General features: G+C 43.1%; 1 protein-coding gene across 1 annotated transcript; it reads left to right on the top strand.

Annotated features, from left to right (window-relative positions):
- Positions 1-768: 768 nt before the first annotated feature.
- LOC121286690 (E3 ubiquitin/ISG15 ligase TRIM25-like) lies at positions 769-18,216 on the top strand. Its single transcript, XM_041203662.1, has 6 exons — positions 769-1,335; positions 3,859-3,954; positions 6,525-6,758; positions 10,903-10,925; positions 14,265-14,410; positions 15,413-18,216. The coding sequence occupies exons 1-6, from the start codon at positions 772-774 to the stop codon at positions 15,988-15,990; spliced, it is 1,641 nt and encodes a 546-aa protein (XP_041059596.1). The 5' UTR covers positions 769-771; the 3' UTR covers positions 15,991-18,216.
- Positions 18,217-23,595: the final 5,379 nt, after the last annotated feature.

Below are 23,595 nucleotides of genomic sequence, written 5' to 3'. Positions count from 1 at the left end.
TAGTCCTGCAATCATTTCATACAGTGCATTTTCCATTACTACCAACACTGGATGCTGTTTATGCCAGTATTTGAACAGTTATTTGGTGTTGCCAAATGGGGGGGATTAAAGGGGCCAAACAGAATGATTAATGAACTGGGTACAGTTCTGCATCTGGAAACTTGTTTGTCCAAGGCTGCCTGCCTTCTAAGGTGCTGCAGCTGTTTGGGCAGAGAGCAAGAGAGGGAGAGACTCCTGCTAAAATATATATAAATAAAGCTTTCCCAGAAAGCTTCACTGGAATCAGTTAGGAGTCAAGTTTGATTTCAAAAATTTGCGCCGGGGTGAAACTCGCAGCCTTTTTAAATGAAAGTCGTTATTGCTTAATGACTTAGCAAATCAGATTTGATCTGAAATGAAAACCTCGACACAACGGACGTTGGCAAGGCTCAACTTTTTCAAAAGTACACAGACAGATGGCCAGGCACTGACTGAGCCGTGCATGCTGGTGGTAATCTTCACCCAAACGGGGGAGATTGGAAGTGTAACAGCCTTCATTCACGACAGGGACCCTCGCTGTTTTTCAGGACAACATGCTTCCTTTTCTCTGTGTGCAGCTGCTCAAAGCGCTCCACTTTGAAACAGTTGGCGAGGTTGCGAGTGAAGCCACGGCGAGTCTCGGGTGAGAAACGGTTCTCTCCCTCGTTTGCAATGGTCTCTCCTCGGCCATGACGATCCGGGATTGAAGGTGCCACGGTTTCGGTTTCGGTTTCTATTCTTCCTGGTCAGGCGATGGCGGCTGCCTTACCTCCGGAGTGGCTGGAAGAAGAGCTAACCTGCCCCGTCTGCCTCCAAATCTACACCGATCCGGTGATACTCAACTGCAAACACAGCTTTTGTCGAGCTTGTATTGAGGAGTCCTGGAAGGAGCCGGAATCTGGCACTTACTCCTGCCCGGAATGCAGAGCAAATTACAGCGAGCGGCCTGTTCTGAAAAGGAATTTCAAACTAGCCAACATAGCTCTGAAATATCAGGCAGTGAATGGAACTCCAGTGGCTTTACCCTGTAACTACTGCACCAGGAAAAAACTGACAGCTGTCAAAACCTGCCTGAAATGTGAAGCCTCTATGTGCGCTAAACACCTCAAACACCACAGGGAGAATGCTGTGTTCAAAAATCACCCGCTGATAGATCCCACTGCAGACATGTCTACCTGGAAGTGCATAGAGCACAAGAAGCTGCTGGAGATTTACTGCAAGGACGACAAAGTGTGCATCTGCTGCCTCTGCCCTGTCGTGGGGAAACACAAGAACCACAACTGTGTCAGCATCAGTGAGGGAGAGCAGGAGCTGCGGGTATGTTTTTGTTCCCGTTATAATCTGGCACCGTCTCCAACATGCTACGACTTGCCCGCTGTGCACTGGAGTTGCTGCCCCGTCGCCAAATCAAACAAGCGCGTGTGAAAATTTAGCAAATATTGCTGGTCTAAGGCAAGTCTACATCTCCCCCAGACCCCGGGGCGTTCAGCTGGAATCGCATGCATGAAATTCAAATCTCCAGCTAAATCCTGCCTCAATAATACAATTTCAGTTAACTTGGGGGTGGGGGTGGATTGACCTTTTACTTCCCGACATTTCTCTTTGTGGTTAAAAATAGCGATTTGCGTTTATGTAGCGCCTTTAATGTAGTAAAACGAGCCAAGACACTTCGAGTGAAATTGGATTTAAACGAGAGCCTGACCTGCAGCGTTGAATTTCCCTCCCTCCGCCATATGTAACCTGCCCCCAAAATACAAATCCTGTGTCAGAGGGTAGTTGCTAATTATTAGTCCATGGTATCCAGGACAAAGGACTGGGAAAAGCCACTTTGTTTGGAGCATTTCCTTTGTCTCTTCAAACCCTTCTTACTCATTGTTTTTGTTGTTGCTTTTTGCACCTGTACCTACCTAATAGTGTTGGTATTATCCCTGGGGCTGTATCCCTTCATTTATCCCTTTGCAAGCTATGTCTCAATTTGTCCCAAACTAGATCATGCATCCCCACCAGGGATTAAACATTTTTATTGCGAAATAAATTAACGGTGTCTTTCTACTGCTTTTATGCATCACGCCTCTCGTTGCTGCATGCAGTTGGACAGCTGAGTGGGAGGAGGTTCAGAGAAGTGGCTGGCTTGTGCTTTCTAGCTGTACCTTTCAGAGACCCAGGTGGCCCTTACCTGTGGCAAGAGCTGCAGCCTCCATGAGCGAAGCCATGACTCTTTCTTAGATCCTGTGTCAGGGAGTTGTTGTGCACTCCAGGGTTGGCTGTATATTTGTGTACACCCCCATCATGGCAGGTGGGGGAGGAATTTGGGGTGGATTGCCTTTCTTTTGCCGGATTTGATTTCATTCCCCCTCCTCACCTTCAGGCACCATGCCCTCAGAGAATGTTGGTGACCATGGACTTCCATTGGATTGGTCCATGATTATTCTTGGCAAAATATCACAGTCACAATGGTGCAAAAGGAGGCTATTGTGTCTGCACCTGTCCTCTGAACAAATAACTAACCATTCCCCCACCTTCTCCTCATAAGTACCGCAGCAGTTTGCTGTCACCTTCTGCAGTATGGCCGACCAGGAAATTCTCCCACACTGACACATTCGAAGCATTTACAGGCTGATAATCAACATGTTATCAATGCACCTTCCATGGCCATCAAGTCCTGAAATGGGACTTGAACCTGATGCTGCTGGTCCAGAGGTAGGGATGCTGCCCACTGCGCCACCAGACCTCATCCTTCCTTTCATTCAGACATTACAGAAAGAGGAATTACTTCATTTGCTGGAATTTCCAACAGTTCTGCCTCCCTTGACTCGCAAATTCTGCACTCCTGTAAATTCAGGTGCCAGAAGGCCAATTTCCCCACAGCCCTGTCAAATCTGTCTAAAGTCTTAAATTAGAGTTTTCAAAAGTCTTTGGTCCAGCAAGCCGATTTCTTCGGCTGACCAGGTACATTTTGTTTTATTACGGACCCTAATTCTCTTGACCAAAGGCGCTGCAGCCTTTCTTGCTGTCCAGAGGTAAATTCAAGCAAACTTCTGAACCTTCAACTGTGCATCCTACAGGAGACATCCATGATTGGTTTTCATTTTTGACATGTCATTTCCTATATTCCAGCAGCTTCTGAGCCATCACATTCCACACAGCACTCGATCATCCTTCACGTTTCTTATGAATCGGCAATCACATTCCTGAACCAAATATTTAAATAGGTCGTTTTTTAAAAACAATAACACAAAAACCAAATACTGCAGATGCTGGGAATGTGAAATAAAAACAGAAATGGAAGTACTCAGCAGGTCAGGCTGCATCTGTAGAGGCAGCATTCATTTTAAAGGTGTTGGTAGCTCTAACACTAATTGCTTTTGCTTGGGCTCTGATTTCATGCATCAGCTGTTCTGTGAAATATAAATTCCACCAGGGTGTTATTCCCTGGAGATGTTCCCCTACTGGAAGGGTGACAGCTTTTTGGACTATGGTGAATTTGGTCAGCGATGTAGTGCTCACAGTGATGAGGGCTGTCATTTTGTGATACTCTAGCTAACACTGCTGCTTCTTCATTATGTTATCTCTTCAATATACATCCCTCTATAGTTCAATATGCGTTTCATTATTGTTCTGTCTGTTGGTTTAATTATACCTATATTTGGTTCTATCACTGCCTCCTCAATTTGTCTCTCTTCAGTTCTATCTCTCTCTCTCTTTCTTTCATTCCATTTATCTCACTATCCTCGCTGTCTCCATTTCTACCATTCGGTGTCATCTATATCTTTTTCTCTTCAGATTCTCTCCCTCTGTTTCAATTGCCAGATTTAAGGAACTATTTTGATCTATTTTAAGGACCACTTGCAGCAGCAAATAGAGAAGGTCAGAACAAATACAACCTCCATCCAAGCTGCACTTGACCATCTCCAGACCCAGAAGGATAACACCCAGGTTAGTTTGCTTAATTACTTTCCCTGTAACTATTAACAGTCTGCTTTCTTTACCAAAACAGACCAGGCATGTTTCTTCTCCATTGACTTCTGTTTAGTGAGGACTCCTGGTCTTATCAGATGACGGTTGTCAGTTCCAGGGCTTTACGCCCAGTGTCAGTGTCAAGCACTTCTATATCAGATGCAGCTCAGATTGAATTCCAAGGTAAATAATGTATTAATCAGTTCAAATGCAAAGTTAAATCCTTCTGCACAGTCCTGCCAAATATTCTTGCGTCAGATATAATGTTGCTTAGGCACAGAGTAGGATTCCTCCTACACCCCATCCTCAAGTACTGTCAAATCAAATATAGAACAAGTTAAACTTGTCAGTGGGATCAAAATTCTTTTCATGAAAAATGTAAGGTGCCTGCTTTGAAAAGTGAAAGCACTGGAAGCCATAAAATTGAAAAGTCTGAAAAGAAAATATTAATTGGCAGAAGCATGCAATCAGATAATCACAGCATACTTGATAATGATCCTTTGACAGTTCTCGAAGCAGTGATGAGTCACTAATGTGCTAGAAATCTCCCACATGTCATTAGAGCAGCTATGGAGTGAATGCTTGTATTGGGAAATGGTTCAAACTGAAGAGAATCCCATTTCAGTGATGCTGTATTGAAAGCGATTGTAAACACTTCAATAGAATGTATGACAACGCTTTTGTGGGGATGAGAAAGAAGCATGCAGGAACCTCAAACCCCCCCACCACCACCCCACCGATAGTGTGAACACTAAATGGATTGGGCAGAAAGTGAAGGGGGAAAAAATTGCACAACCTGAGGAACAGCACAAAAGCAAGACCTGAATATTCCTGTGAAATAGATATTGGAATCATGTTTGCGTGATGGAAAGTGGTTGTTATTAAAAAAATACACTTCTGAAGGGCATGTCAGCAGGTACATGGTAAAGCAAGGCTTCAGTAGTCTTTTTAATAGAATTAAACACTGCAAATTGTCTGGCTCCTAAGTTGTGCTCTGCAGATGCCCCTTGTGACACTTAAGCGCAGAGGTGAGCTTCACTTCCCCTGGAGCTGCAGTGCAAATGATTGATTGTTCCTATTGCCTTCTTGGGCCGGATGGCACAATAGAGGCTGAGCCTTCTCAGACACTGCCACTCCATCATGTTGAGGTAGTTGATACGGTAGAACCCTGAAGTAGTTTCTGGTGTGAATTGTACACCTTCTGTATCCTCACTGCTCCCAGACTGCCTTCTTCGTTTCATCCTGCAGGAAGATAAACCTGGCAATGGCTGCAGTTCCAAGCTAAATTCTGGCAGAAATAGTCTCTACTGCAGACTTCTGAGATTGCCATGCTGACAAATACTTGCCTTTCAAAGAGCTGACAATGCAGTTTAACGAGGCATCGTTTTCCATGACATTGTAACAAACATGACATTTTCCCCACCCACGCTTGCAAAGATTTATTTCTCTATTTTTGGAGGGATTAATACCTTCGAAGAAAACATAAATGCAGTTGAATAGTTCATTTGCACTTTCTGTAAAAGTTCTCCCATTTTATACCCTCCAATTTTTTTTTAGCTGAACCTTGGAAAAATAAATTTGACCCCAGTGGTTATTAAGTGCAACATGAAGGGCAGAATTAAGTTCCAGTGATGCAGATATGAACCCCCCAACCCCAACCAGTTGGGGAACCGGTGCAAGTCCCATTTCACTTCTGTCCGGGAGTCCTGATACAACTAAAGTGCACTCAGGCACTTAACTGTCCAGCGTTGGGCCTCCCATGCATTCAAGGACACTGGAGGGTAGAAATCTCACCCCTGAGATCCTCCAGCTAACCAGAGGCCATTATCCACAGCGCCACTGGTAGTGGTGGTGGCCAGTGCTGGTAATGCTCCGAGGCATACTCAGAGGACGACACTGGATCCCTGTAATCAGGTAAATGGGTGGGATGGGATTCTTGGAGAGCGGGCGGCATGGGGGTCAATGGCAAGGGCAGGGGGGTGACATTCAGTGACCCCCCCCTTCCCGATGCCAGATTCCTCGATCAGGCACCGAGTGCTTGTCAATGAGGGATCCCCCTGGTAAGCTTTATTGGGTTTGCGGGTTTGCTGGGCAGTCTTTGGGAGCCACAAGAGGCCCGTGCAAGTCCTGTTAAATCCCTGAGCCACCACTAAATACTGGTGGGCTCAGGAATAATTGACTTTAACTGGCCATTGGGATTCCTGTGTCAAACCCTTCCAGCAATCCCCCCTGACTTAATTGTGGATAGTTTACTCAATGCTGAGAATTGGACCTGGATACTGCCCCATGCTCCCAGCACCCCCACCATCATGCCCGTTCTGGCAGGCTTTATTAAATTCACCCCAAATAGACACTTTCTGAGATTCTTGGTTCTATTTCCTTTCAGATTCATTGTCTGTCTGACTGAAATGCATGTGAGAATAAAAGAGCGAGAAACATGGTCGCCAGAGCACAAATCTAGATAATACCTGTGTACAGGTTCAGTCAGAAAAGCCACTTGAAGGTTGAGTGAGCTATAATGTAATAACCAGAGCGTTTCCACTTAACAGACTCTGATCAGAGAAACCAAAATTCAAGTTCAGGAGAAGTGTAATGCAATACGGAAGTATTTTGAAAATGAAGAAAAAGAAGCATTTAAGTACCTCGACAGAGTGCAGAGGCGTGTGACTGGAGAAATCGATGCTCAGATTCTCGAACTGGAAAATAAAATGGAAGCCTTTGAGAAAAATCTGTCTGATTTCAGTGATCTCTTAACGAAGAATGAAAAGCTGATTTTCATCCAGGTAATGTGGTTTATGCGGCAGCCTGTCTTGTGGAGCGCTTTATTTAACCACGTTAAACTGTGGAATTTTATGTCTTAGCTTTTTTTAATCCAAAATCCAGAGGAAAATGTTCCATGTTGCTGGTGGATAGGAAGTGTATGGGGAGGAAAGGGTGATGTGGTTTGATATTGGGGGGGTGGCTGGTCTATGAATTTGGGAGCAGTGAGAGGAGGTATTGAGGTTCTAGAAAATTGGAGAAGGGTTAGGAGGTGCCGTTAGTGGGAACTTCTGGAATTTGGGAAAGGGGAAGTTGCAGGCCTTGGTGGTGGAAGGTTGGTCTTGGGGGATGAGAGTGTTGGCAACGTGTTGGAGAATTTGTAGGAGAATGAGTGTGGGAATGTTAAGAATTCCAGAGAAATGAGCTGTAGGGTTTCCTAGCTCTGTGAGTTGTGTCTCGGGGACATATAAGCAATCGAGCATGGATGGGTGGGAGTGGGGGCGCTAGAGACAAGACTGTCTCTGGGAACATTGGGATAAGGACTCAAACAACAACAACCACTTATTTTTATATATAACATCTTTAAAGTTACAAAACGTCCCAAGGCACTACTCAAGGGCATTTTAAAACAAAGTGTGACACTGAGCCACATAAGGAGATATTAGGTCAGATGATTGAAAGGTTGGTCAAAGAGGTAGGTTTTAAGGGCCGTCTTAAAGGAGGACAGCAAGTTAGAGAGGTGTAGTGAAGGTATGCCAAAGCTTGGAGCCGAGATAACTGAAGCCACGGCCACTAATGGTGGAGCACAGATATTGTGAAGAGTTGTGGGGCTGGAAGACATTACACTGATAGGGAGGTTGAAGGCCATGGAGGAATTTGAAAACAAGGATGACAATTTTAAAATCAAGATATTGCTTGACTGAGAACCAGTGTAGCTCAGTGAGCACAGGGTTATAGGGGAATGAGATTAATGCAAGTTAAGTCACAGGCAGCAGAGTTTTGGATGACCTCAAGTTTACCATGAGGAGAATGTGGGAGACCAGTCAGGAATGTGTTAGAATAGTTGAGTCTAGACTACTGCAAAGGGCTCTGTGGTTTTGGACCACTGGGAGAGGTGGATATGTCATGCAATGCATACCTATGGAAGAGGTTGCAATGAGAGTCAGGAATGACTGGGGAAAGAGAGTTTGGAGTCCAGGAAGAGGGAGGGTGTAGAACTACTGTGGGATGTGCCCTGAGATGTGTTAGTGCTGGGGGAGCTGAGACCTGGTACTAGTTTTAAGAGGGACAGTTAAAGGAAAATGAATTCTGAATACTGTTATAAATTTCCCCTTCCCAGAAGTTTTATAAGTGAGTGCACTTTTGTATAAGATTTAATAATTAATGACTTTTAAAAAAGTTGTCATGGTACCTCAAGGACCCAAAACAAAATCAAGCAACGCCTCAATTTTCCAGCTACTTACTGGTGATGAGGAACATCATTTATTGCCAGCAATTATTAGAATATCATGGGTGTGCTGGCAAGTTTTTCATTGATCATGTGTTGACAGAAAGCGAGGTTCCTCATTCCAGCTTAACTCAATTCCCTTTTTGTAACAATTAATTGGCTTGTCTGAAGACGGGTGTCTGATGGAGGTGTTATACATTTCACTTGAAGGAGAAGCATCATTAAAATTTGTAGTTTAAATAAATGAGTCAGCTATTTGGATTTGCTGAGTTTCAACCCCGATGTGTGGGTATTTACCAGTCACTCCTGCTCAAAGCTGGGAGTCTGTAGTCCATGAAGAAAGATAGCCAGGATAGGCAGCTCCTGTGGATGCTGAGAGAAGCAGAACTGCTTTGTAAATATATCACACAATATAACATAGCTGTAGTGAACTATTTTCTACTACAGTTGGAGCTATAGCTGTAAAAATAGGTGTGTGACTGTTTCTAGTCACCCGTTTGTTCACTATTTAATCAATGTGTCAGTTAAAATCTAGTCTCCCTTTTGCTGGTATGAAGAAGCTTATAGGGCCTTCAAAACTTGATTTAACTTATTTAATAGAGATGGAAAATAAAGCAGTAATTTGACTGAGTTGTTTTAAAATACTGAAAGGAAATGACAGAGCAGTTAGAAGATCATTATTTGCACTGGAAGCAGAATGTAAATCAAGGGTACTTAAATATGATTTTACAAATTAAAACGTCAATTAAAAATTATTCCAAAAAAACAATTCTTAAGGCAAAGTATTGTGAAAACAATTGAGTGCACAACTCCAAAAGGTCACAGACACAAAATAAGCTGCGGTATTTTAAAAGATTGGCTGGGTGATTAACAATGAGGCTGAGTGTCTTGGGCTACAGGAAGATATAGATGGGATGGTCAAATGGGCAGACAAGTGGCAGATGGAATTTAACCCTGAAAAATGTGAGGTGATGCACTTTGGAAGGAGTAATTTGACAAGGAAGTATTCAGTGAACGGCATGACACTAGGAAGTTCTGAGGAACAAAGGGATCTTGGCGTGTGTGTCCATAGATCTCTAAAGGCGGAAGGGCATGTTAGTGGGGTGGTGAAAAAGGCATTTGGGACACTTGCCTTCATCAATCGAGGCATAGATTATAAAAATAGGGAGGTCATGGTGGAGTTGTATAGAACCTTAGTGAGGCCACAGCTGGTGTACTGTGTGCAGTTCTGGTCGCCACATTATAGGAAGGATGTGATTACACTGGAGGGAGTGCAGAGGAGATCCACCAGGGTGTTGCCTGGGATGAAACATTTAAGTTATGAAGAGAGGTTGGATAGACTTGGGTTGTTTTTGTTGGAGCAGAGGAGACCTGATTGAGGTGTACAAGATTATGAGGGGCATGGATAGGGTGGATAGGAAGTAGCTGTTCCCCTTAGTTGAAGGGTCAGTCACGAGGGGACACAAGTTCAAGGTGAGGGCAGGAGGTTTAGGGGGGATGTGAGGAAAAACTTTTTTACCCAGAGGGTGGTGACGGTCTGGAATGCGCTGCCTGGAAGGGTGGTGGAGGCGGGTTGCCTCACATCCTTTAAAAAGTACCTGGATGAGCACTTGGCACGTCATAACATTCAAGGCTGTTGGCCAAGTGCTGGTAAATGGGATTAGGTGGGTAGGTCAGGTGTTTCTCACGTGTCGGTGCAGACTCGATGGGCCAAAAGGCCTCTTCTGCACTGTGATTCTGTGAAAATGGAAAAAGATGTTCGGTTGAGGATAAGAATGATAAGGGATAGAAGAAAGAAAGAACTGCATTTTTATAGTGCCTTTCTCTTCATTAGGATGCCTCAGATCGCTTTCAGCCAATTAAGCACTTTTGAAGTATATTCATTGTTGTAGGGAACATGGTGGCCAATTTGTGCACAGCAAGTTCCCACAAACAGCAATGTGACAATGACCAGATAATCTATTTTTGTGATGCTGACAGAGGGATAAATAATAGCTAAGACACCAGGGATAACTTGCCTGCTCTTCTTTGAAATAGTGCCATGGGGTCTTTTGTGCACCCGAGAGAGCAGATGGCGCCTTAATTTATCGTCTCATCCAAAAGGTAGCACTTCGGACAGTGCAGCACTCCTTCAGTACTGCACTGCAGTGTCAAGCTAGATTTTTGTTCTGAAGTCTCTTTGAATCCACAGCCTTCTCACTCAGAGACAAGACTGCTCCCAATTGAGCCATGGCTGACACTGGAGGTTATGGGAATTTGGATGTGGAAGACAAACTGCTCCTATAGCTAATAAAATGGCAATGTGTCTCAAAGAGCTGAATGGCCTGCTGAAGTTGGTATATTCCTAAATAGAATCCTATCTCAGGGAATACATCCTTGCCAATTTTTTCAGGCATGGCAAACTCCTTGGGTTTCCAATCATTACATATCACAGTAACGGTGAGTTTGCTAATTTAGGCGTTAGGAGCTTGTTTCCTGCTTGTCAGTTGGGTTCTAGTATATTTGGTTCATATAGTTAGCTACATTTCATAAACAGCAGGCTGCAGAAAGATAAGGTTTGTTTGTTTTGTGATAAATAGATCCACAAGAACCCCTGATAATTTTTTTCATAGAATATCAATGAATCTCAGCATATATTCTCCAACAGTATTACTGATATTTATTGAACTTCTTATATCTTATATGATATTCATATTAATAATTTTATCTCATTATTTCAGGGGTTTAATTCAATGGGACTGAGGTATGTGAAATTTACTTTGATATAATTCGCTGAAGCTGATTAAATCTATAGCAGATATTGTGTAGACAACAATATGGGCCCTTCATTTAAGTGTAATTTTTAAGTGTATTTCTGCTGCTGCAATATGTGCTACATTACATGTTAGTTTTTTTTTAAGTAAGTGTCAGCTTGGCTTAATGGCCATACTCTGATTTTTGAATCTGACTTAAGACCTTTATTCTATACGGTAAAGATGCTAAATAAATGCAAATTGTTGTTGAAGCAGAGTATCCACTTGCCAACCAATCAGCACTCTCTTCTCATGCAGTATAAATTGTTGTTCGCTTTATAATGGGCATTCTTATGAATTCTGTCCTGATGAGTACAAGATGAAAAGCTTTGACAACACGTCCCATTTTTCAGCAGAGCTCAAGAGTGTTGTGAATTTAAGCCCCGCTTCAGGTATCTTGATTGGGACTTTAGTGCAATACTGAGGGTGTGCTGCATTGTGGAAGGAGCTACCTTTCAGATGAGATGTTAAACCAAGCTGCCTATTAGTTGGATACAAAAATGCCATAGCACGATGTAAAGAGGAGCGGGGAGTTCATAACATGTCCTGACCAACATTTAGCCCTGAACCAATCCCATCAAAGTTGATTAAGTTGTCCTTTATCTGATTGCTATGACTTTGCTGTGCACGATTAGGCTGCTACATTTCCCACATCACAATGCAGACCTATGGAGGAGGTTGCAATGAGAGTCAGGAATGACTGGGGAGAAGGAGGGTGTAGAACTATTGTGGGATGCGCCCTGAGATGTGGTAGTGCTGGGGGAGCTGAGACCTGGTACTAGTTTTAAGAGGGACTTCATTTCAAAGTAATTTATTGGCTGCAAGATGTCATGGAACATCATGAGAGTACAAAAGTTCCTACATTAATGTAAATTCTTCATTTATTTAATAAATAAAGGAAGAGAAATCTTCTCCAATTATATAAAGCATTCATTACGTTCTCTGCTTATCAAATAGATTCTTCCTGAGGTTATTTTGAACAGACTTTGGCCTGGATTTTTCCTGTGGCGGGCAGGGTGGGCACGCAGCCGATCACCGCCATTTTATGTGGGCGAGCCAATTAAGGCCCGCCCAGCATAACGCGTGGTCGGTAGCGTTCATTGCTACCTGTGCGGGCGGGGGGGTGGAGGGAGAGTCAGGCCCTGCACTCTTTCGTGCATGCGCGTGAAAGAGTGCAGCAGTCTCCATCAGGGAGAGCTTCCTCGGGGAGATTGAATGGTTATGAAGATTAATAAAGAATGGATTTAAAAATTTATTCAAACATGTCCCCTCATGTGACAGACTTATATGTTTGTACAGGTCGGAAGATTTATTTATTCATTTTATAAAAGCTTCAGGAAACCTCATCCCGCCCGTGGATGAGGTTTCCTGAAAAACGCGAAGGCCGCTTGGGCTTTTTGCCTGCCCGTCAAACTTAAGGTTGGACGGGGAGCATTCTTAACAACTTCAGTTACTTTCTTAATGGCCTAATAGGCTGTTGATATTTCAGCAAGCGCACAGTCGATTCCAGCCGTCGCCGGCCGAACCAAGTATCGCGATGGCGTCAGGATGAACATCGGGCGTCATTTTATGTGTCGGCATGTTGGGCCTGTCTCCACACGCCGACCGGAAGATTCTGCCCTTTAAACTGGTGAAATATTTAAATCTTCTGAATGGCAAAGGGATCTTCACTTATGCACTTGCTAACCTGCAAATTTACAAGCATTCATGTCAGTGGAAAAGATGATAATCATGGCATAGAGAACGTAGAACAGAAAAGCCTGGCAGTGATCTGTAACTGTTCAGCATCTGGAAAATATCTATAACTGTAGTGAAGCAGTCACACTGTCAAGATTTTGGCTTCGTGGCTTCTCTTTCTCTGCTGCGCCAATAAATGCTTATGGCTATGTGTAAATAGTCCATTAAATGAGAAACTGGGTGTGCATAAATGATCCATTAAACGAGAAACTGAGCGCATAATCCATAAATGGAGTATCTGGATTTATATTCAATACATTATCCGAGGATCTGAGTGTATGTATAATCACTCCATTAACTAAGCACCTGAGTAAATTTAAATTCACCCCATTAAGCAGTACCACCAAACAGGAAATGGATGGTTGATCTGCACATTTTCTGCCTGCTGAGAACAGTTAAAATTGACCCCTGAGTGTTCAAGATCATGTCATTAATCAAGAAATGAATGTGTGTATAATCATCTGATTAAATATACCAGAGTGTGTGCATAGTCACTTCATTAATCAAGTTTGATCAGCTCTTTACAAATTTCAGGCCTACCTTAAATATTCTCTCTGTTTCAGCATTACTTGTCACTCTTGCAAGTGGTCCCTGCGTCTTATGTCCAGGAGTGCACACACACTGCCCAATATCTAATTATACATTCACATAACCTGAGGGTGTAATAATAATATCTCCTTGCAATTTGGCCTGGATATTGTATAATAGCACATGTCCTCCAAGTGCTTCTCCAGTCATGCAATTTCCTGTCCAACTGGAGCTTGATTCCTGCTCCCTTGCTGAGGGTTGGATAGCAGAGCCGTTAGTCAAGTTTGTGACCGTACCCCGGATTTCAGATCCCTAGAAGTCATCACATAGGCAAACACAGCAGCTAGTCTGTGCACAGCAAGGGTCTATAAAAAGCAATAAAATAAATGAACAGATAATGTGTTTTCTGGTGATTGGTTGGGGAGGAGAGTATTAGCCAGGACATCAGAAGAATTCTCCATTTGTTCTTTCACTAATACCAACAAATAATTTCACCGGGTCATCGGATCCAAAGACTGGACATGGTCACCCACTGAAGCCCTTGTCTGAGCCAATGAGTGGCAAACATGGAAGGGGCAGCAATAGTAGTTCTAACAGAGGCAGGACTCGGGGTGGGGGGGGGGGGAGTCAAGATTGGGGCAGTGAGATGGTTGATCTCATCACCCAATTTTGCTTTCTTTTCCACTGCTAATCCCCTCAAATTTGGACAGGATAGTGGAGGAAAATTCCTCTAATGAAACAGTTGACTTTTACTGTCTCAGTTCAAAGTAATATTTGAGTGGCAACATTCCAGAGACTGGTCCACCTCTCTTCTTTATTTTGGCCTTAGTTGTAGTTGGCCTTTAATTCATTGCAGACCTTTTCACTTCCAATGTAACAGTTCATTACACCTGCCAGTCTACCAATTATTGTACTAGGCTCACTTTATAGAAGTTGCCTTTATCATTTACTCTGCAATAGATTTGTTTCATTTATTTATATAGCACACTGTATGCATTTTAATGTGGCCTACACATGTTCTTCAGAATAAAAGAAGCATCTGAACCACTAGCACCGCAGCCACCTCCTCCCGATGTCAATAAAATAACAGCAGATAAGATAAACTGGGTACAGAAACAGTATGAAATGGTTTCCCGGCTCGAGAGGGATCGAGACATAATGGTATCCGTGTGTAAGTACAACACTGTTCGTACAGTTTTACTTCACTGTGTCATTTACTAAACTGCAGCAAGGCTTTCCAATAGAAGTGCGTATCTAATTAAAACTGTAACTCAGGGGAGCTTGTGCATCCACCTTAAATAGTTCACTGCGCCGAAAACATTAGGGTCGTAAATCTGTGGCACTGCCATTCCAACTTGCTGTAACACTGACAGAACTGTAGCAGAGGGGGTGCAAATTAAGCTGGGGCTGAATGCACTGGATTTAAGCCTTTTCACAGGAGTTCCCACTTAACCTTGTTGCGATGGAGCCCCAAACAATGTTTGTGGGGTAGGAGATGGCATTGCCAAAGCAGGGACTGCCAGGCTGGAAGTTTCTGTGGCTTGGCCTGGAATACTTTGGGCCACTGTGATAAGAAATGTGGGACACGGGATGGGGGCGCACGCTTGCGATTTAGCTTGGATCCGAAAATGCAAAAGTTGTGAAGTTATTTTTCATTCACTTGCTAAAAGAGCTGATGAGGACAATCTTATCCTCTTTCTGGAGAAGGAGCTCAGTAGCTCCTATATGTTGCCTTTCCCCCAGAGCTGGCACATTTTGCCATAGTTTGTGGCCTTTCGCTGCAGGAGATTGCCTGAGATGTGGTGTGGGCTGTATTTAAATTACCTACCTCTGACCCTGCCTACTTTGTTACATCCCAGCACTTGTGCCCAGCATACCAGCTCCATGGGTTTTCATCCTTTACTTAGAAGTGTATCCACTCCATCAGTTATATCCGGTGTAAGCCAAACTATATCCACAAGCATAGCCATATCTTGCTTCCTGTAAATTATGCATCAGTGTTGATATGAGGATTTTATAAACCAAAGATTTAACACATGTGACACAAAAGCTGAAGCTACTGCAAGCGCACTTGGGACAGCTGTTAAAAGCAAGCTAAGTAGCATTGATAAGAAACGAACTTCACAGCTGAGAACTGTTTTTCACTCAGGTATTGCTTTATTTTTATTCACAGATGGACAGACACCGACTCTAGATGTGGAAACGGCACATCGTAGTGTCATTCTGTCAGACGATAAGAGGGTAGCGTCTGGATCTCAGTACAGACAGCCCTATCTCGCCCATCGGAAGAGATTTGACGCCTGGGGGCAGGTGCTCTGCTCCGAGGGAGTCAACAGCGGTCGCTCTTATTGGGAAGTGGAGATTGCAGGGGCTCGTGGCAAATGGGCAATTGGGGTCTGTTATGGCAGCATAAAGCGAAAGGGCCGGGATAAAGAGTGTTTGCTGGGGGAGAGCAGTAAGTCATGGATTGTGTGCTCTGGGATTAACAATACTTTGTGGAGTTACTTATCAGGGTCACGCTCCATTTTAGCTCAGCACAGTGGTGATATCACAGATCTAACTGTTCAAATATCCTCCAGAGTGGGAGTGTTTGTGGATTTTGATGCTGGAATAATTTCCTTTTACAATGTATCAGGCAGCAAGCTAAGTTTGATATGCACGTTCCAGCAGCAAACATTCTCTGAAACTCTCTACCTAGCACTGAGAGTTGGTGATTGGAACACATCTCTGTCCCTATGTTCCCTCAACTGATTTCTTTTTTATATTTTGTTAGCATTTTATTCTCAGAATACTTTCCTCAAAAATAGGAAGAACATGAATTGGGATGGTTAAGCGTTGTTTCCTTTGAAATTGTAACCCCAAAACACCTGAGGTTTTGCAGTTATGCTAGCCGACAGTATGATGGGCTGGCCTTGCTAAAGCCTGAAGGACTAGTCACCAATCACTTGAAACAGGCTCCCATTGCCCAGGAAACGAGAGCTGCGGGCTTAGCCCGGCAATCAGTAATGCCCTAGGAAAAGTTAGTAAAGAAATTAAGAAAGTATGCAAAAAATGGTGGAATCTCCATCAATTCAATCCGGAAGTTAAAAATCCCTGCTTCTACAAAAAGGCACACATTGGGGGTGAAATTGTTCTTGGGTGGTTGTGCAGAACAAGCAATAATGAACAAATACCCCACACCCCCACTTTTCTATTTCATTGACTTCCCCCATTGGAGTTTGCCCAAACAATATGAGTGTTGGTTTGAACTTTTCATTGCCATAACTCTAAGAGGCAAATTAAGCAGAGTTTTGTGTGGTAGGTTGATAGCTTGGTAACATGTTCAGACTATCACTACTGATGACAGTTCCATGATGAATTCCTCTTTCCTTAGCCATCCTTATCCATAACTGTCTTTTCTCACCCAGTCTCAGTTTCTGAGTTATTATCTCTCTTGTTCTATCACATCCTGGTGTAACATTTCAGGCTTTCTAAGTTAAGTCCAGGGTTATTGCTTTTCCTCCCTCCTGAATTGTGTCTTCCAATCATCCGAGGATCTTTGGACCTGGCTCTCCCTGCAAGTTCACCGTCTCCACTGCCAGGGTATTTGTTACTGGGCCGGCTCATGGTTTCTTCTGCTGTGACCCTGTCTTAAATCTTGAAAGTCAATGTCTTCAGCATCAAACTGCAGTGTTATTTGTCACAGCGGAGGTGAATCATCACTGGGCCTTCTAGTCAGCTGAGATCCTTAAATCTCTTTGGGAACTTCCACCCCAGCATCTCTCACAGAACTTTTAAATTGGACTGAATCCTCTAAACTTATTGATAATTTTTTTTCCGCTTGCTCAAGCCTACAGAGCAGAAGTTGCCACTCCTGGGACATGCTCTGCCGGTTTTTTTAGACTGTTTTGACGTCTTTTGCCTTGTTGGTCCCCTAGTTGCTACATTCTCCTTTGCAGCCTCTTCCCCAAACTCGTACATGGTTGCCTAAGGTTCAGCCTACTTCTCCACAGCTCTCCAGCCAAAACAGCATTCCTTAACTGATCTCCTCGTTCAATTTTCACAGTCACTGACTGCGACCCTTTTATCTGGTCACCTGGCCCAGACTGAATCCGACTGTGTAAAATCTCGGTGTCATGATCAATCTGGAACTCAGCTTCAAGGCCCACATTTTATTCAGCACTCAGACTGCTAGCTTCCATCTCTGCAGGGATACATGTCTCAGGCTCTCTCCTGCCAAAATCTTTATTTGATTTAAAAGGGTGATGTTCTAATCCACTGCAACATGCAGTCCTTGAGGTGAAATGTCTGTGCTGACGCAAGCACCATCCAGTCCTAGATATAAAAGATCAGTGTGCTAACAGATGCGTCATCTAATCCACAACCATTGAAGATTTAGAGGTTCTGATCCATGCTGGTGATATGAAAATGCCACTTCACTTCACATCACTTCCTCTCATCTTATGGATGAGGAGCCCCTGTCATTTTACTGTCCGTCTTCCTGTCTTTCCAGCAGCCGTTAACTCAGAAAAATGAAACACATATCAACCTCTTCCATCTGTATGTAAAATACAACTTCAGTCATTTGAGACAATGGTTGTAGAATTTTCCCAAACTTTTCAAATGATGGCTTTTTCCATATTGTTATCTTTCCAACTTCCTTAGTTTCAACAGCATATCAGCGTACAATCAATTTAATAATTTAAATAATCAATTATTTAATAATTTAAACTTGTCATCACATGTCATAAGGAATGTTTCCACTTAGACTGTGGATTCTTTTTGATGTTGACTGAAGTGAAGAGAGTTCTTATGTGCTATTATTTTTCCAGTGAACAATATACTCTCAATTCTTTAAAATATTACTAGGTGTCAGCCACTTCCCTGGTGTTTTTTGGAATTACTCAGTGGGACCAATAATATGGTCTCCATAACAAAAACAGAATTACCTGGACAAACTCAGGTCTGGCAGCATCGGTGGAGAAGAAAAGAGTTGACGTTTCGAGTCCTCATGACCCTTCAACAGAACTGATCTTTCTTTACAAGGAGAGGGAAATATAAGCTGGTTTAAGGTGGGGTGGGGGGGAGAAGTGGAGGGGGGGAGGGGAGGGGTGTTAGGATAGGAGCAGATCATCAAAAGATGTCACAGACAAAAGGACACAGATGTTGAAGTTGGTGATATTATCTAAACGAATGTGCTAATTAAGAATGGATGGTAGGGCACTCCAGGTATAGCTTTAGTGGGGGTGGGGGAGCATAAAAGATTTAAAAATAATGGAAATAGGTGGGAAAAAGAAAAATCTATATAAATTATTGGAAAAAAAACAAAAGGAAGGGGGAAGAAACAGAAAGGGGGTGGGGATGGAGGAGGGAGCTCAAGACCTAAAGTTGTTGAATTCAATATTCAGTCCGGAAGGCTGTAAAGTGCCTAGTCGGAAGATGAGGTGCTGTTCCTCCAGTTTGCATTGGGCTTCACTGGAACAATGCAGCAAGCCAAGGACAGACGTGGGCAAGAGAGCAGGGTGGAGTGTTAAAATGGCAAGCGACAGGGAGGTTTGGGTCATTTTTGCGGACAGACCACAGGTGTTCTGTAAAGCGGTTGCCCAGTTTACGTTTGGTCTCTCCAATGTAGAGGAGACCGCATTGGGAGCAACGAATACAGTAGACTAAGTTGGGGGAAATGCAAGTGAAATGCTGCTTCACTTGAAAGGAGTGTTTGGATCCTTGGATGGTGAGGAGAGAGGAAGTGAAGGGGCAGGTGTTACATCTTTTGTGTGGGCATGGGGAGGTGCCATAGGTGGGGGTTGAGAAGTAGGAGGTGATGGAGGAGTGGACCAGGGTGTCCAAGTGCATTTCACTTGCATTTCCCCCAACTGAGTCTACTGTATTCGTTGCTCCCAATGCAGTCTCCTCTACATTGGAGAGACCAAACGTAAACTGGGCGACCGCTTTGCAGAACACCTGCGGTCTGTCCGCAAGAATGACCCAAACCTCCCTGTCGCTTGCCATTTTAACACTCCACCCTGCTCTCTTGCCCACATGTCTGTCCTTGGCCTGCTGCATTGTTCCAGTGAAGCCCAACGCAAATTGGAGGAACAGCACCTCATCTTCCGACTAGGCACTTTACAGTCTTCCGGACTGAATATTGAATTCAACAACTTTAGGTCTTGAGCTCCCTCCTCCATCCCCACCCCCTTTCTGTTTCTTTCCCCTTCCTTTTGTTTTTTTTTCCAATAATTTATATAGATTTTTCTTTTCCCACCTATTTCCATTATTTTAAAATCTTTTATGCTCTCACCACCCCCACTAGAGCTATACCTGTAGTGCCCTACCATCCATTCTTAATTAGCACATTCGTTTAGATAATATCACCAACTTCAACATCTGTGTCCTTTTGTCTGTGACATCTTTTGATGATCTGCTCCTATCCTAACACCCCTCCCCTCCCCCCTCCACTTCTCCCCCCCACCCCACCTTAAACCAGCTTATATTTCCCTCTCCTTGTAAAGAAAGATCAGTTCTGTTGAAGGGTCATGAGGACTCGAAACGTCAACTCTTTTCTTCTCTGCCAATGCTGCCAGACCTGCTGAGTTTGTCCAGGTAATTTTTGTTTTGGATCTCCAGCATCCGCAGTTTTTTGTTTTTATTAATATGGTCTCCATGTATGCCTGTAGATGAATGAATTGTCCATGTCAAATAGAGATTAGTATGAGGGAGAATGCAGAAAAGATTCACAGGAACTCAGATACATGGATAGATTGGAGAAGTTGGAGAAGAGAAGGTTGAGAGGAAATTTGATAGACGTGTTCAAAGTCATGAGGGGTCGGGACAGAGTAGATAGGGAAAAACTGTTCCCACCTGTGGAAGGCTCGAGAAGAGAGGGCACAGGTTTAAGGTAATTGGCAAAAGAAGTAATGGAGACTTGAAGGGAAGCTTTTTCATGCATTGAGTGCTTATGATCTGGGATGTACTGCCTGAGAGTGTGATGGAGGCAGGTTCAATTGAAGCGTTCCAAGAGGGAATTGGATTGAAAAGGAAGAATGTGCAGGGTTACACGGAGAAGGCAGGGGAATGGCACAAGGTGCATTGTTCAATCGGGGAGCTGGTGCAGGCACAATGGGCCAAATGGCCTCCTGTTCTGTAATGATTCTGTGATTCTATCATCTATCCCATATGACAGACTAGTCAGGAAAGGAAAAGCTCATGAGATCCAAGGGAAAGTGGTAAGTTGAATCAGTGGCTGAAAGTAAAGGGTAATGGTCGAAGGGTGTTTTTGTGACTAGAAGGCTGTTTCCAGTGGGGTTCCACAGAGCTCGGTATTAGGTGCATTGCTTTTTGTAGTATTTATCAGTGACATAGACTTAGAAATGTAGGGGGAATGATTAACAAGTTTACTGATGATTCAAAAATTAGCCATGTAGTTGCTTGTGGGAAGAAAGCTGTATGCAGATTGCTGGAGGCCTGAATTTCAGGTGTCTATAAGAAGTGCTGGCTCCCCAAGCTGATAGATTTTGTTCCGTAGTAGAGGACACAACAGGAAAGTCCCAATTTGATCTGCTGTATGTAGTGAATTAGTAGATTTAGCTGGGTGGCAGGTAATACCAAGCTATAGTTGGGCTCAGTACCCCGTTAGAGAAGGGAAGATCATCTAGGATTGAGACCCTGTTAAGTGGGCATTGTGTTGAACAGGATTAGCATGTCCGTGTTGTTCCATCTCAAATAGTAAATAAACTCCTGGTACTAATCTGGACACCTAAGAGAGGTGCTAGGACATGTTCTGAAACCTGTAGAAACAAGCTCTGTCAAGGGGCCAGCCCCAATAGCAGGTGAGACAGGCAGTGGATAAAATTGGCTAAAGATAAAATGCTTAAACATAATCAATGATTGGACATTGGGTTAACATAAAATATGCTGATAGGAACCATTTGGCTATATGTACTAAGTGAAGGGGAGCAAAAACAGTGTCATTTTAACCTGCTTTGAGGAACATTGGGAATTTGACACTTGGATTTTGAAAAAAAGTAATTTGTTTGGCATTCTGTCAATTGAGCAGCAGGGGGTGGTGTTGCCTTTGTAAAAGGATTCTTACATTTTGTATGTCAAATATTACTGGGCTCCCCCACCCCCCACCCCACCACCACCACCAAAATAACACAGAGCTGGAGCAACAAAGGCAGCCGGGAAGAGCCACTGTTCCCAATCTGAACGGCAGGCGGGATCTTTAATTCCTTTACTTCATCCTTTGTAATAAATTGTGTCCCAGCTAAGTGCTGAGATTCTGAACACCAGCAGCAATCTCATTTTAAATGAAGTATTAACCTTTCTGGTTAGAGAGGGCCGAGTGCTACTGACGTTTAATGTCATTAACGTGCATTTAACATGGAATACCTGAGAAAAATTTCAGATGATGATCTCCAGGAGGTTAGAGTGCATTCTAAATGTGAGCACATGCACCTGGAATTTAAGGCTCAAGTGATTTTGTTTGGAATTATGATGTTTCCATTTATTCAAGGGAAACAGTTGTGCACGTGAAGGTAGCACAGTGATAGGCCATGGCAGCTGTTTTCAATTTCATGTAAGTCATTTAACTCGAGTACGTAAATACTGTTCATATGACTGTTGTAGCTTACTCCTTTTACCATGTTTCTGACATGAGTTGACATCTCAGATTTAAGTTTCACAACTGAAAATTTGAACCTGATGATCTGTTCAGTGTTTCCTCTGGCATTAGTCCTGTAGTCAGGAGGATGTGCACTGCTGTTCCACCCTGAAATTTTTATCCTTACCTTTCTAATTTAAACTGTTAAGTTAGTGTCAAACGTTTGGGAATTTCTCAATGTTCCCATTAAATTTTAGAACATCTTTTCTGTCTATTCTCATGTTTTGGAAGTTCCCTATAAGGCAAGGCTTTCACCTTGTCATTCTGGGTTGGATTCAAACCCAGAATCTAGCAAGGCACCCATTTGTTAACCCACTGCACCAAAGATTTGTCCCAAAATACTTACCGATGCTGTAATTTTCATCTGCACAACCTAAATGGAGCTGAAGATTGAGTATTTTATTGTTCCATGTATATTGTAGGATCAGAAATGAATTGGGCCTGTAAGATATTCCTTCTCCAGGAATTCACTATGATCAATGTTGATCCGTGATGTCTCTTGTCCCCAGGTCTACATCCTCTCTGACTCCTAACGCATTATAAGTCAAACAAATAATATAACCAGCTTTCCGCTACTATAACTCAAATCAACTGAAATTAAAGCCTGCACCTAATCCCATACCATCTCAATTATAAAACCCGGGGCCTTTGGAACAAATATTTTCAAGAAAAAGGGACAACAAAACTTTTCTTTCTTGTCAGGTTAAAACACAATAATTAATAGCAGAATACCTCCAATATTCTGTTTATGTGGGGACCAGTTGTAAATCACCCATATCTTCCTCACTCAGGAATTAACCTGTGCTCTGTTGTTCATTCCGTGTGGGCTGCCCTGTAGACGGTATAATGTTTGGGATAACAAACTGATCAGACCTCAAACAATTGGAGAATGAACTGCTCTCACTACGTGTAGCAATTGATGAAAAAAAGAGACTTGGCGAAGCTTTTCATCTTGCACTCATCAGGACACTTCGCAAGAATACCAAAACAAGGGGAAAACAACAATTTATACCGTATGTGAAGAGAGTGCTGATTGGTTGGCAAGTGGATTTTGATTGTTATAAGTGTTGCCATGGCAAATGCACCAGTGATGGTGACTGCCAGTTAGCTACCAAGCATTGTTTGACATTGAGTAATGTGGTATATGAATTTCAGTACCAGTGCGATGGTAGGTATGTGGGCTGTAGGTCCCAAAGACTGGTGTATCGTATCAAACAGCATGTCCCAGCCGCTGTTCATATTGGGCAGGGTACAGACCATACCCAACCAGCAAAACTTAAAAATACAGTGTCCAATGTTAGATGTGATTCCACGATTAGACAACATTTACTAAATAATTGACAGCGTGCTGAGAATTATGTTGACAACCAATTTAAGATTGTCAGTCAGCTCGCAGTATGGCACATCTGCATGTACTGGAAGCTACATATACTAATACACAGGGCCCTATTCTTTGCAGACATAAAGAACATGTACACACATTGCAACTTTTCAGCTAAACAAAGTAAGTGACAGCCATTCGCTGACTCATTCCCCAGGGCAATGCCTTGACCAATCAGGGTCAAACTGTCTGATTTAAATTTCAAACAATGTTTGAAAGTTAATTGTCAGACATCATCACTGGTGAATTCCCCAGGGCAATGCCTCTAACAATCAGAGTCCACTTGCCAACCAGTCAGCACTCTCTTCAAATACAGTATAAACTGTTGTTTTCCCCT

Source organism: Carcharodon carcharias, chromosome 14 (assembly GCF_017639515.1).
Source record: "Carcharodon carcharias isolate sCarCar2 chromosome 14, sCarCar2.pri, whole genome shotgun sequence".
Lineage (NCBI taxonomy): Eukaryota > Metazoa > Chordata > Chondrichthyes > Lamniformes > Lamnidae > Carcharodon > Carcharodon carcharias.
This window is presented reverse-complemented; position numbering and strand designations above follow the sequence as displayed.